Source organism: Gastrolobium bilobum, unplaced genomic scaffold (assembly GCF_033153095.1).
Source record: "Gastrolobium bilobum isolate Gb01-03AN ecotype WA unplaced genomic scaffold, APGP_CSIRO_Gbil_v1 utg8265, whole genome shotgun sequence".
In the NCBI taxonomy this organism is placed as follows: domain Eukaryota; kingdom Viridiplantae; phylum Streptophyta; class Magnoliopsida; order Fabales; family Fabaceae; genus Gastrolobium; species Gastrolobium bilobum.
In genome coordinates, this window is record NW_026899064.1 from 535,707 (window position 1) to 550,045 (window position 14,339).

The 14,339-nt window shown below is 34.4% G+C and overlaps 1 protein-coding gene across 7 annotated transcripts; it reads right to left on the reverse strand.

The window, feature by feature from the left end:
* Positions 1 to 1,285: 1,285 nt before the first annotated feature.
* On the reverse strand, positions 1,286 to 13,997 carry LOC133286823 (ABC transporter G family member 39-like). 7 transcript variants are annotated; one of them, XM_061484296.1, is made up of 20 exons: positions 13,645 to 13,997; positions 13,437 to 13,557; positions 13,156 to 13,244; positions 7,925 to 8,009; positions 7,429 to 7,719; positions 7,238 to 7,328; positions 6,002 to 6,902; positions 5,564 to 5,724; positions 5,303 to 5,406; positions 4,997 to 5,159; positions 4,835 to 4,918; positions 4,430 to 4,569; positions 3,635 to 3,967; positions 3,238 to 3,528; positions 3,064 to 3,147; positions 2,795 to 2,928; positions 2,471 to 2,698; positions 2,125 to 2,296; positions 1,657 to 1,911; positions 1,286 to 1,555 (listed from the first exon to the last, which is right to left on the reverse strand). In XM_061484296.1, the coding sequence occupies exons 1-20, from the start codon at positions 13,995 to 13,997 to the stop codon at positions 1,286 to 1,288; spliced, it is 4,350 nt and encodes a 1,449-aa protein (XP_061340280.1). The 7 variants fall into 7 exon arrangements, with proteins under 7 accessions (XP_061340280.1, XP_061340286.1, XP_061340285.1 ...); XM_061484302.1 differs by having other exon boundaries at positions 4,430 to 4,566; positions 4,883 to 4,918; positions 13,645 to 13,958; XM_061484301.1 differs by having other exon boundaries at positions 4,430 to 4,562; positions 4,861 to 4,918; positions 13,645 to 13,958.
* Positions 13,998 to 14,339: the final 342 nt, after the last annotated feature.

A 14,339-nucleotide genomic window follows, 5' to 3' on the forward strand; every position in this document is an offset into this window, starting at 1 on the left:
GCAGTATTAACACTTCCAAAAGTGTAGTTGGTGTTGTGAACTCAGATTATGCAGGCTATTTGGACAAGCGAAGATCCTTGATATGTTACATTTTCACTCTCACAGGATGTGCCGTTAGCTGGAAAACAACTTCACAATCAACCATTGCTCTTTCAACTACTGAGACAGTGAAAGAAGCCATCTGGCTTACAGCTTTGGTCACTGATTTAGGCTTAGAACAAAGTCTATTAGTTGTCAACTATGATAGCTAGAGTGCTATACATTTGACAAAAAATCAAATGTATCATGAAGGAACCAGACATATTGATGTCAGGTTTCGCTTCATCAGAAATATTATATATGATGGTTTTATCAAAGTGGAAAAAATTGCAACAGCGGATAATCTGGCAGACATGATGACAAAGCCTATCACGACAATCAAGTTCCACCATTGCTCGAACTTGATTGGAGCCCGCAGGACATAATTCTTTATCAGGTTTTCTTCGAGAAGATTGTATCAAAAGTTTTTTTGCAGTGGAATTCAATTTACTTTTTTATCCCTATATCTGTTGGAGGGGGGATTTGTTGTCGATTAGCTACTGTTAGCCAGCTGCAACTTTATTGTTGACAAGGTTTTTTCTTCACATACAACCATAATTTTTTGACCATTTGTGCAATTGGAGCCTCAACTTTTTTGTAGCAGCAATTTTAGTTAGGTGCAACATTAGGTAGCTGAAATCATCTTCAAATGGAAGATGCCGTGTGACTAACTCTCACCAAGATTAGCAACCACATTAAGTACAATATATAGGGCTTGGAAATTCATTTGTCAAGCATCGAAGAAGTATCAAAGTGTGAGTAAACACTTAGTGAGAGAAAACACTTCTTATACTTTCCAATTTATACCCAATTTTATGTATTATCCTTCTAAGGATTATTGGGTGTATTAGGGTTTGGGGTTTGAATGTGAGTTTCCACTTTTGTACTATATTTCATCTATAGTTAAACTTTGATCTATCTTTGTCTGTGGACATAGGCACATTGTTGAATCACATTAAATACTCGTGTCCTGTGTGTGTGTCATTTACTTTCTCTTTTAGTTTCTCTATCTCATATTTAGCTTAAATCGATCCGTTTTCGTAACACAGATTGATACATGACACGATATGAATCTTTTCGTGTCAGTTTTTGCCAACACAAATGAATTTGAAAACACCCCAATACAGAATTTTTCGCGTCATTTGTGTCAGTAAGTCGTGTTGAAAATTGTGACCCCTCCCTAAAATTGATATGGTTTTATCTCAGGCTATCTTCTTTGGAAGTTTATGAATTTGATGCCATAGGCAAACACGAAAAAGAAGAGGAGAACCCAGCCTACATGAGCAGCAGCAACCGCTGGAAGGAAGTCATAGTCATAACCAAAACTTTGTTTAAGGAATTCCTTCAATCCCATGCTTCCAGCTCCTGGTATCTCCACTTCTGCAATTCTGTCACCCAGTTGTGAGGTAATAAGGCCATACAATGTCCAAGCAACAGGAGAAGCCCAATAGTACCATCTCCACCATATAGGGATTTGCTGAAACATTTAAGAGAATTTTAAGTTTTCATATGCAATAGAAAATGTCTCTTTTCAAGAATTAATTTATAAATTACATATCAATATGGCAGATCACTTACCGTCCTAGGAATGATAAAGCCAGAAAACAAATTCCAGATTTTGAAGAAGAAGCACATACAATTAGCAGCAACGTGGAGACCTGGTGTTAGTGCAACAAGCATCATCCCATACAACGTGAAGTAGATAAAACTCATCAGAATATAATAGTAGAACCAAAAGAAGTTTGATGCCTTCCAATCAAACCCAATCATGGAGTAAAGGATTAGAGTGTAAATGGTTGTTTGAATTGCATTATAAATTGCCTCTACAGCCACCTGCATAATCAATGAAATACTTTAGTTCGAATATATTTTCTTTCTTTTCCATTGGGACGAAGCCTTTATCCATGGAACTTGTCTAACAAAGATTTGTCATTTCAAAAGCAGCATAAACTTATTTCAATAAGTATAACAAAATTAAATTTATTAGTTTTTTTGTTGAATCCATTGCAAGGATGTCTTAAGATCACTCTTCCTTTGCTTTTGTACCTGGCCAAATGCATAGGGCAACACAGAATACATCCCTGCTGCTCTCTCACGATAGAAGACAGTTCTTTCAATGGCAACAACTGATTGCACCGTTGCAGCGTTCATGGCTCCAAGAAACATCACAGCAGTTTGCATGCCTCCCAAAAGATTCATTAAATCTTGTTGTTTATGGCTGCCAACAAATTTTTTTACATAAACATCCTATGTTAAAATTCACTTGAAATGCCAATTTTAATGTCAAAGGCAATGAATTAGTAGAATACCAAACACGAGATAAGCTCGGTACGCAAAGCCTTCTTCAAAATATAGACAAGTTGAATGAATACTCAAAATGTCAATGACTTACGTCTTTTTGGCTTTTTTCCAGAATATTATACCGAACATTACTCCAATGACTATGGTCACGAGGAATCGGACGACATTATACTGAGGATTTCTCCAATAGGACCAATGTTGTTTCCAGAAATTAGCTTTGCACTGAACAAAAAACGATTGGGAATACTTGGTTGGGAAGTACAACTCCTTTGAATGTGGTGCAGGAGTACTGAGCTCCTTGATAAGTTCTTGATTCCTCCTGAAGAAAGCAGAGAGAAAACCAGGTTATAATGCTAGAATTCTTATTTCATATAACTTACAAGCATGCAAATAATTAATAGATGAAAAAACTTACTGGTAAAGGTTAGAATTAGCATAAATCTCTGCAAAATTGACATCGAGTTGAGCCTCCATTGAAGTAGAGCTGATATCAAGCATCCATGTGGCGGGATTATAACCATCCTTGATTTTTGGAACCCCATGGATAGCCTGAAATAAGTACATGTACATTTGATCTATAGCAACTTTTCTTGCTGAAATTATAAGCAGACCACGGTGCTCAAGTATGGAGCTAAGGTCTAAAGACTTCAAAAAGGATAGACACAGAAAAACATCAAGACTCACATCAAAATATTCTACGAGCTTATGTGAGCGGTGACCAAGAGGTCCGGCATAGATAACTTGTCCTCCTGTTTTCATCAACAATAGCTACAGTAACAAAGAAATCAAAGTTGAAGATTTGGAATAATCAACCAAAGAATAACACAAAATATCTACAGCTACTGAGCCAAGATTTGCCTCATCAAAAGCTTCGAAAATGTCTATGCTTGGTTGGTGAATTGTGCACACAAATGTTCTCCCCATGTTAACTGCATTTCTCACTGTTCGCATAACAATAGCAGCAGCTCTAGCATCAAGGCCAGATGTAGGTTCATCCATAAAGATGATTGAAGGGTTGGCAACCAGCTCTACAGCAAAAGTAAGTCTTTTCCTTTGTTCTGTTAATAGACCATTCATGCCTGGAAGCCCCACCAGAGCATCTCTGATTGGTTTAAGCTCAACCAATTCCATAACTTCTTCAACAAACGTCTGCATCATCAATATAAATAGAACAAAATCAAAATTCTATGGAGAAAGAGTTGAATTAAAAACTTAGTTGTTAATGACCATTATGACAAAGCTTGTTCCAACAAACCTTTCGTGTTTGTGACTTTAAATCTGATGGAAGACGAAGCCACGCTGAAAATAAGACTGATTCGTAGACAGTAACATGTGGAGAATGAATGTCATTCTGTTCGCAGTAACCGCTAACACGAGCAAATGTTTCTTGGTTCTTTGGATAACCTGATATACTGATACTTCCTTCAATGTATCCACCGGTTTTTCTTCCAGCTAATACATCCATGAGGGTTGTCTTTCCAGCACCACTAATACCCACAAGTGCTGTCAATATGCTTGGTCTGAAAACACCACTTACATCTCGTAGCAGTTGAAGTCTATCCTTGTTGATTCCTTGACTTCTCACTTCCTGATGTGATAGAAGTCATAAAAAAATAATCAAAAGCTTTACTATGAAGAACAATAATACGTCCCAACAAATTTCACTGGATTACTAAAGTTCAACTTTTCAGTGAAAACTCCCAATGATTTTTATAAACATATAAAGACAATGAATTTTATATGAATATATTTACATGATCGAAGATAGGGGGCAAACGGGAGCAGTGGTAAAAATGATTGAAAGGAACAATAAATTTTATATTATATTCTATTACGGGGAGTGGTTTTTTTTTTATATTTACATGATCGAAGAGAAGAACAATAAATTTTATATTATATTTATGCATTCAAGAAAGCTTAGCCCCTAATGCATTCAAAGAAGCATTCAGAGAAGATAGGGATATACACAAGAAAGAAATTTTTAATAATCAAAAACACGTAAAGGTAAGAAAAAAACGAAAGAATGCCATTTTAGAATCGAGTGACTTACTGCAGGCATATCTACATAGTAACTAATATGATTGAATGCAAGTGAAAGAGGTTGAAACGGTAGAACCATTCCTCTTTTGTGGTCTTGGTTCGAAGAACTAGCAATTTTAGAAGATTTTTTTCCTGCCATTTCTGTACCTGCTTTTTATTAGAAAGGATTAGCAGCATTAAAGGAAATAGTGTCATTGAAATGCATGAGAACTATGTGCAGCTAAAATTTTCTTAAAATTTTGCAGCAAAATGAAGAAAAGAACCTCTATTGAAACACTCAAATCTATTCAATAGTACTAATTCAACTAAATTACTCAGAAACAAGTTTCTCAGCCAAAATTAATGCTACTGATTATTAATAACCATAATCTCTTAATATAACAACGAGATACACTTGATAGATAGATATACAAACCTTCAAGGACATGCTGTCTAGAGGATGAATTTTTAATGTGCTCGTCACCTTCATTCGCAATGACTGCTTTTGAATCACCAACAGCTGAAATTTTGGCTTGACATTATAAGGGTATACCAAATGTGAAAAATTAATTTTTAAAATCCAAAGGATATCACTTACGATTCAGATAAGTCAATGCAACAATGAATAGAAGGTTGAAGAGAAGAGAAAACCCAAGCAAGGCTCCAATGCAGATCCAAAACCAATAATCTTCCGTATAAAAGCCTCTTTTGAGAAGTACTTTTCCAACTGTAGGTGCATCATTTCTGGGGTCTGTATTTGGCTGAAAAAGATAAAAAAAGATATTTAAAAATGCTTAAAGTTTGTAGAATAGATGTAGCTAACGATATATACAAATTTGCCTTTGCTTTTCGAAGTAGGTAAGACAGGCGGTGAGAAACAAGAATAAGAAAATAGATATCTTACTTTACTCCATCTTTTATCTAAGAATTCGTTTATCGTAATAGCATTCTGACCATACATAACGGGAGATAGATAATAGCCCCATATCATCCATGGTTCAATGTCCTCTACAAGTACAAAAGAAAATAAGCTTCAATAAGTATATGTTTGAACTATAGAATACGATTGTAAAATAAGAGTAAGAAAAACTAACATATTTAATCTTATTAAAGCTTCCTTAAACTATATGATCAATCCCAAATTAAGAAGTGATCAATGACTGACCTTTGGCAATAATAAAACCTCCTAGCAGAAATATCAGTTGCAAGGTCAATTTAACCAGTGTATTAGCAACAACCAGTGTTCTACCAACTGCGGCAATGAACCGAAATAGAGAGAGAGCCATGTGATGAATGGCAAATAACGCCAAGAATTGTCGAAAAAATCTGATGAAATAAAGGGACAAATGAGAATTAAGAAATTATTATCTTTCAAATCTATATAAAAACTAAGAAACCAATAAAAAAAAAAACTTAAATAACGCCAAGAATTGTCGGAAAAATCTGATGAAATAAAGGGATAAATAAGAATTAAGAAATTATTATCTTTCAAATCTATATAAAAACTAAGAAACCAAAAAAAAAAAAAAAACTTTTGCAAAACTAATTTAAGATGTTTTCCAATGAAAAGCCTGGTATACTGAGAAAAGTACACTCATATTACCTGTCAGCAGCAGGAGCATATCCAATTGTATAGTATGTAAGGACAACCCATATCCCTGATTCGATAAGGGAGAGAGGGATCTTGAGAACCCATATAGGTATCCCGAACGCCCACGCTGGGTAGAACATAAAATCCCTTTGTTTGTAGAAGACAGGAAGCCTCGTTACTATCATGGGTATTTCTGTCATCCCATTAATCATCACCATTACTAGAGTAAAGAATAGTGCTCCAAAGAATTTTTGACCATCTTGAACAGTGCCCACTGGCATTTCTGTTGTAAGAAACACAGTGAAGGTAATAATAGATATGATTGTTATCTGTGTTGTCTTGAATATATAAACAAAAGAGTCACGCTTCATAAGCAACCATTCTCTTGAAAAGCATGCCTTTAATAGTTCCCAGTTTGATATTCCATATTTGTTTTTCACTAAGGCAGCTGGGTGGGTTTGTCTCTTATCATAAGTAACCCCAAGATCAGCCCGAAGTCGCTCTCCTATGTGAGACAAATGGAAGGATTGTACAAATTCAGGGACTGAAACATATCTGCAAGGTTCGTCTTTTATATACCAATATTGTTGTTGGTCTTTCTTAGACGTTACTTCTTGTAAAAAATCAGTAACTCCTTTTCTTTCAGGACATTTGAAACCCATGTTCTCAAAGAACTCTAGTACGTTCTCACATGGACCTTGGTATACAATTTGACCTTCTGAAAGTAGGATAATGTCATCAAAGAGTTCAAAGGTCTCTGGTGCTGGCTGTAGAAGAGAAATCACACTGGTAACATCCATGGTATGAACCATTTGCCTCATGAACTTGCATATTTGAAAAGTGGTGGAACTGTCCAATCCCGTTGATATTTCATCCATGAAGAGTACCTTTGCCGGACCTACCAACATCTCCCCTACACCACGAGTTACAACCAAATCAGAATTAATAATGAACACCAAATGCTTATATACATGCCATTATATTAGTTGGAAATTGGAATGATTCTAGGCGTTGTAAAGAAACCATGTTAGATGAAGCTACTTTTTATTATTATTTTTTATATCATTATTGCTAATAATTGATCAATAAATGACAGATTTTTTCATTTAATAAGTTCATGTTAAACAAGAGATAGAGGATCATTCCCTTCTTAGAATACAACTTCACGGGTCAATTATCAGACGTTTGGAGATAATTATTTAATGACTTAAGTTCGTTGCTTAAGTCTCAAATATAGAAGAAATTAACCTGTCGTGACACGCTTCTCCTGCCCACCAGAGATACCCCTTCTCATGTCATCACCAACCATGATATCCGCACAACAGTCCAATCCAAGTACCTGTCAGAATATGGTAGAAGTCAGTTTATAGGAAACACTGGAAAGATGGAAGCATAGAGGTAATACTAATAAGATAAAGCCGAGACAGACAGACATAAACCTTGAGAACATAATCTGTAACCAAACTAGTTTTTTGGCCTGACATTGCTGTAGCTTTCATGTAAGCATCAATCTCAGGGTCTGGCTTAATTCCAGCTTCTCTCTCCTTTCTTAAAAGTTCCACTAACATTTCACACCTGGGGCCAACACCAAGACAGCGTCCTGAAAAATCTAGTATCTCTCTCACTGTCATTTGTCCAAAGTGAAGGTCATGTTGACTAATATAGGCACATGTTTTTGGAGGAACGAATTCATTTAGCTCATGGCCACAATATGTAATCCTCCCAGAATCCTGGCCATAAACATTAAGCTCATTTTGTTATAAAACAAAATTACACATTAACATGATAACAAGTAAACTTACTGGAAAACTAGATAACCAGTGAACTCAAACCGGTAAAACCATCCAGCCTTGATTTAGATAAAAGAAACAAAATCGGGTTTTTTTTACAATAAAGAAAATTAATAAAAAAATAATTGAGAAAAGGGAAACGAACCTTTAAATCCCGGTCAAGTTTCCCTGCGAGTGCTAACAACAATGTTGTTTTTCCAGCCCCTGGAAGACCCAAAAGTAAAGTCATCCTGAAATTTTCATTTCATAAAAACAAATATTATTTCAAATGTCATAATTTTTTTATTAAAAGAATAACGTACTACTAGAATGGGACCTGAAAAAGCAAATAAAGTTCGCTCTCACGTAGACTCAAATCTTTATAAAATTGAGAAAATGATTTTTCATGTATCGATCAACATGAGAAAGATAATTTTCTCTTTGATATTAAAATTGTAAGCTGGCAGAAATTGCACTTCCGGAAACAACTGCAGCGTTCAAAAGTCAAGCATTATTGTGCCCAAGAAATTGGTAAAATATTAGGGCTCGTGAACTTGTCAGAAAAGGAGAATTGTTGAATGTTTCCTAATCGGGGTGAAGTATCTCAACATAACCATGACAGAAGATGCTATAATATGGATAATATGGTCTCGAGTGAACTGAGAATGGAGGAGAGGTGAAGAGGGCACAGTTATAGAAAGTGAGGAGAGAGTTTGGCAGAGTTTCTGCAAGTGAAGCCATGAAGAAAAGTTTATCCCACAGATGGGAACAAATATTTATAGAATGATAAAGTTTATAAAAAATGAGATAAAATAATAGTTTGGGAAAAGTTCAGCCTGAATCACATATTATAGGTATGGATATTTGGTAAAATAATTTTTTTTTATTCTCGGTATGAATCGGTTTAATTCTTTTGCTGGGAACAGAAAAAAAAAAAAATTAAGAAAATTTTTACTTTTTTTGTTTCCGGATATTTAGAAACATTTTTTTCTCTCCATCACTCTCCTCCTCTACCATCATTACCACCACTACCATTTTTTCGACACGACCACCGTCACCATGGTCATCGCCGTCTTACCACTAGTTTCGTTGTCACCACCACTTTCACCCATCACTACTATCATGCCACCGTCACCACCACCACCACAACTTCCATCGCCGCCACCAATACCATCACTATTATCGTTACCACCATTACCGCCATTAACCACCATCACTACCACTACCGCCATTAACCACCATCACTACCATTACTGCCACCGTCACCATCACCACGCCACTGCCACCACCATCATTGCCACCAATACCACCACTCCGACGCCACCGCTACCATCACCACCATTGTCACCAACTACCACTACCATTGCCGCAGCCACTACCGTCCCCACCACCGCCACCAACCATCGGCACAGCCATTACCGTCACTACTACCACCCCCGCCACTACCATCACCACGACATCGCCATCGCCGTCACTTCCGCAATCACTGCCGCCACCACCATGATGCAATCACAACCACCACCACCATGCCATTGCCACCATTGTCACCGCCACTAACTCCACCAACCAACATCCCCACCACCGTTGTCGCTGTCACTGCTGTCACCTCCACCACCACCATCCCCACCACTACCACCGCCATCGCCTAGTCACTACCATCACAACCATCACCACTATTATCACCACGTCACAGCCACCACTATACCGTCGCCGCCACCACCACCACCCCTGCCGCCACTACCACCACAACTATACCATATGAAAAGGAAAGTGATGATCCAAATTTTTTTTATATTTAATTAGAATTATTTTTTATTATATTATGGGGTAAGATATTGTAACAATCAATTAGTGTTACTACCAATCAATTTCACCGTTAGATCGATTATGTTGATCCAACGGTTATATTTATTTTCATCTTTATATGGTTATGATTCCCCATATTTAATGTGAAAGTATTAAATATGGGAAATCATAACCATACAGAGGTAGAAATAAATATAAAGTATTAAATACGGAGAATCATAACCATACAAAGATGAAAATAAATATAACCGTTGGATCCACATAATCGATCTAACGGTGAAATTGATTGGTAGTAACACTAATTGGTTGTTACAATATCTTTTTCCTTATATTATTTGTTGTGTTATCAAACACAATTCTTATTCTCGGAATAAAAATAGAACATTATCAAACATATTTTTTTCTCAGAAACTGTTCCAAAACACAAAAATAAAAAAGAATTGTTTCTTTTCAGAAACAGTGCTAGAGAATAGAATGATTGTCATACACATCCATATTCTTGTGGTTTGCAGAATGGAAAATCATCATGTCCTTATGCTTAACATTATTAAAAATTACCCAATCCTTCCAATTTTGCCCTTGAAAACACTATTTAATAAAATAAAATTTAAAATCTTGCCCAACTACTATATCCCTTAAAGATTTGCCACGTCCCTTAAGCCATAAAAGACATATTTTTTTTAACTAGCTTTTTCAATGTATTATATACATAATTTTAGACTTAGATGAAATTTTAAAAAATATGAATCAAAGAATGAATATTTAAAATTATAAAAAAATACATAATTAATTTGTGCAAATTCTAAAATATAACTTTTAAAAATTTAAATTGAAAAAAATCCATAATTAATTTTAAAAAATAAAATTATAAAAAAATTAAGAATGACATTGTTTTAAAAATATATACTAAGAAATTAAATAACTCTTAAAATAATAAAATATTATATGTAAGAGCAGTTTTTTACGCTTTTAATAAAAATAAAATAATAGTAAAACCTCCCGATGTGAGACGAGACAAATGAATTTAGTGTGTATATATATATATATATATATATATATATATATATATATATATATATATATATATATATATATAAGTTAATTCGATTAGGATGAAAAGGAAAGTCATGTTCAACCAATACAATGGGCACGAAGCCTTTATACCATGGTCATTTATAACTGTATACTTAAAAATAAGTGAATGTTTTTTTTTTTTTTTTTTTGATACACATGAAAACTGCAACCTGGTTTCCTTCACGATACGAAACTTTTTACTGGAAATGTTGTGAAATACTTTATAACCAATCATAATTTGAAAAAAGAGAGAGTATGATTTAAAAAGCAAATGAGTAATCAGCAAAATGTAATATTTTTTCAATATTTTTTAAGTCATTTTACAAAACACATTCGTATCATTTTTTCCCCGTTTTGTGTCATAGAATAGGGAAAAGGTTGTCAATGTCCAGTTTAAATAAACTAGTTCAGATAAATGTTCCTTTTATGTCTTAAGAGATGTGGCAAATTCTTAAAGAATATGGTAGCCGGGCAAGATTTTAAGTTTTAATTTATTAAATAGTGTTTTCTGCTCACAAAAAGAGAGAAGTGTTTTTGGGGACAAAATTGGAAGAATTGAGTAATATTTAACATTGTTAAGTAAAAGGACACCATGATTTTTCTTTTTGCAAATCACAGAGCATATGTGATAAAAAAATTATAGGATATAGGTGATTCTAAAGTAAACGACAAGGGTATTGGTGAACTTTTTTCTAAAGGGGCGTTTGGTAGAAGACATTTTTTTTTTATCCAGGAATCATGATTACTGGGAATATAATTGAAAAATGAGTTTTTTAAGAATATTACCAAAAAATTATTTGGTAGGTCAAAATATTTCCAAGAATGCTGGGTTAATTTTTCTGATGTTATGTTTGGTTGAATGTTAAATATTGCTGAGAATATAAATCGAATTCACAAAATTAACCCTGCTCAAAACTCACCACCAAACCCAGGAATGAAATGTCATTTTTTTATTTCTCTAGTACCCCTTCTTTGCACTGTTCATGTCTTCAATTTGATGGATAGAAGTTCCTCAATTTTTCATAGATGCCATTGTAAATGAGCCACGATCCAGAGTATATGGAGAAAGTGGGGGGTAATTTTGTCCGAAAGAGGTTGGGAAATTTTCCCACCGGATGAGATTTCAAAAATATCATATTTTGAGTAGTATTTTAATTTAAAAAATACACACAAAATCAAATCCCAGGATTTTAACTTTCCCAGGATAATTTCATTTTAGTGCGTACCAAATAATGCATTCCTATTTACCCTACAAAGGAATACCAGAAATATAAAAAAAATCCAACTACCAAACCGGCTATGCCTATGGACCCCACGGAGACGAGGTTGAGTGACTATGAGCACGAGAGTCCAAGTGCCGGGTACTGTGTTTTGGTCTTCCTCGTCCCTAACACTAAAATTGTGTAAGCGCGCGGGCAGCCAAAAAAAGTCTTTAAGGCCTTTTTTGTGGTAGGATATTTGTCGATTTTTAATCTTTAAAATTCTATAATTTAGTGGTTTGGGTTAGAGTTAGTTTGTAGATCAAAATTTCTTCATTTAAAAATATAAAAAATATATAAATTTACATATTTATACACAAAAAATAAATTATATAAGTAAAAATAATTTTTTAGCCATAATATATTTTAACAAGAAATTTCATCTCTGCATCAATAAAATTAAAATTTTATGTTCACGTCTAAGCATGTTGCATATCTAAATTTGCATTGAAACATATTGCGATGAAATTTTTTTCGTCGAAAAAAGAAGCCATAACATAATATTTATTTAATAAATTCTGTTAAAAATTTCGATGGAAATCATTTTAGTTTGGTGCAGAATTTAACTATAATTCCAATGAAAATTTCGATGAAAAATAATTTCGTCAAAAATTTAGATGGAAAATATTTTTGTCAAAAAATTTTGTCGCAGTTTGTAATGGAACTTAACTAGAATTTCGTCAAAAAGTTCGGAGGAAAATTATTTTGTAGAATAAAAATTTCGACAAAAATGTTTCTATAGAAAATTTTTGACATAAATAATCCCATAAAATATTTCGAAGGAAAATAATTTCGTTGAAAATTTTCTACGAAAAAAAAATTTCATCGAAAATTTTATGGAATTTAATTCTGTAAAAAATTTCTGTTATTGATTATGATCGAATCTTTTTCCTTCCCTAATTTCATCTTTATTTTCGACGAAATTCTGTTTGCGTTGAAAATTTTGTTATTATTTTTGACAAAATATTTTTCAGATAAATTACGTCGATAATTGCGTCTTTTCTAATAGTGATTGAATATGTTAATTTTTTTTTTTTTATGAAATTATGATTTTGAATGACCTGTAAACTAACCCTAATTTATAGTACTTTTGGCGCGTGTGAGATTTTATTGTTAAGGATCATTTGGCCCTCCTAGTTGTTTGGCCCTAAACCACACATGTTAGGGCTTAATGTAACCGGCCGACCCATTTTAATAGATCACATTTTTATTTTATTTTTTTCGTGAAGAGATTCACTTTGCAGTTCGATAACTTTACCTTGATGGTTTAACGATTCCACTGACATCTCTAAGAATCTGAATATCTTTCTTCTTGGAAGGTGCAAGGTCAAACAATCTGAGCATATTCTGCTGTGCATAACAAATGAATCAGAACAATTATCTGAAATTGAAACAGCATTAATACTCTCAAAAGTTTTAAAAACCACACAAACAGGATAACAGCATACAAAGCATTCTTGTTTTATGTCCGAAAATAAGGTTCTTGAATCACCATTACTGGTTTAGATTTTAGAGTAGAAGCAAACAAAATGTGAGTACCTCGAGAATGTTGAGAGTAGCATTAAGCAGAGTAGGAAGGGCTCTGCTCCCAACACACACATCTCCCTCCACTGATAAATTCTCATAACGGACTTCAATTTTCGGAACTTCAATCCCCACCCTGCGTGTTGTAACAAATGCAAATCGTGTCAGAAAAAAAATAGTAATAACAATAAAAGAAAACGAGAGAAACATTAATATTAAACACCTATCCACTCTGTCTCTGAGTCTGCGTAGGAATTTCCCATTGTCTTCTTCAACAACCTTCAATATTCTCTCCATTAGCACCTTCTTATCGTGCAACCCAAGCCTGGTAACATCAACTTGTTCATGGACAATCTTTCCATCATCAAGCAATCCTTTTCTCATACGATCAAAAGTTGGCAAGCGGTCTATGGCGGCCAATTTGAGTTCCCTTTCATCATACTCGTGTGAGTTCCGACCAGTGACACTGAACACGTCCGGCGATGCCGTCCACATCTCTTCAAAACTGGCAGAGAAGGAGCTCCGGCGATTGTTGGTTGATATGGCGAAATCATCCTCCACCCATGACGATCCCATTGCGTTTACTTTTCTGAAACAATCAACAAAGAGACAAAAATTAAGTCTATCTCACTCATACAACATGCGCAAAAAATATAAGTGCCTCCCCTCATTTTACAAGTTTGTAAGCAATTATATGGTTAAGCTTAATGATATAATAACAAAAACTGTACTTGGAATTGGATAGAGCGGGAATTCACGAGCTTGATAACTATCTTAACTGGATATATATATTAATTCATGTTTGATATCTGATATGCTTTGGTAACCATTATATGTGACGGTCTAATATAGTAGTATACGTATTATATAGGGACGGTCTAATATAGCAGTATTATAGTATACGTATTATATTGCGAC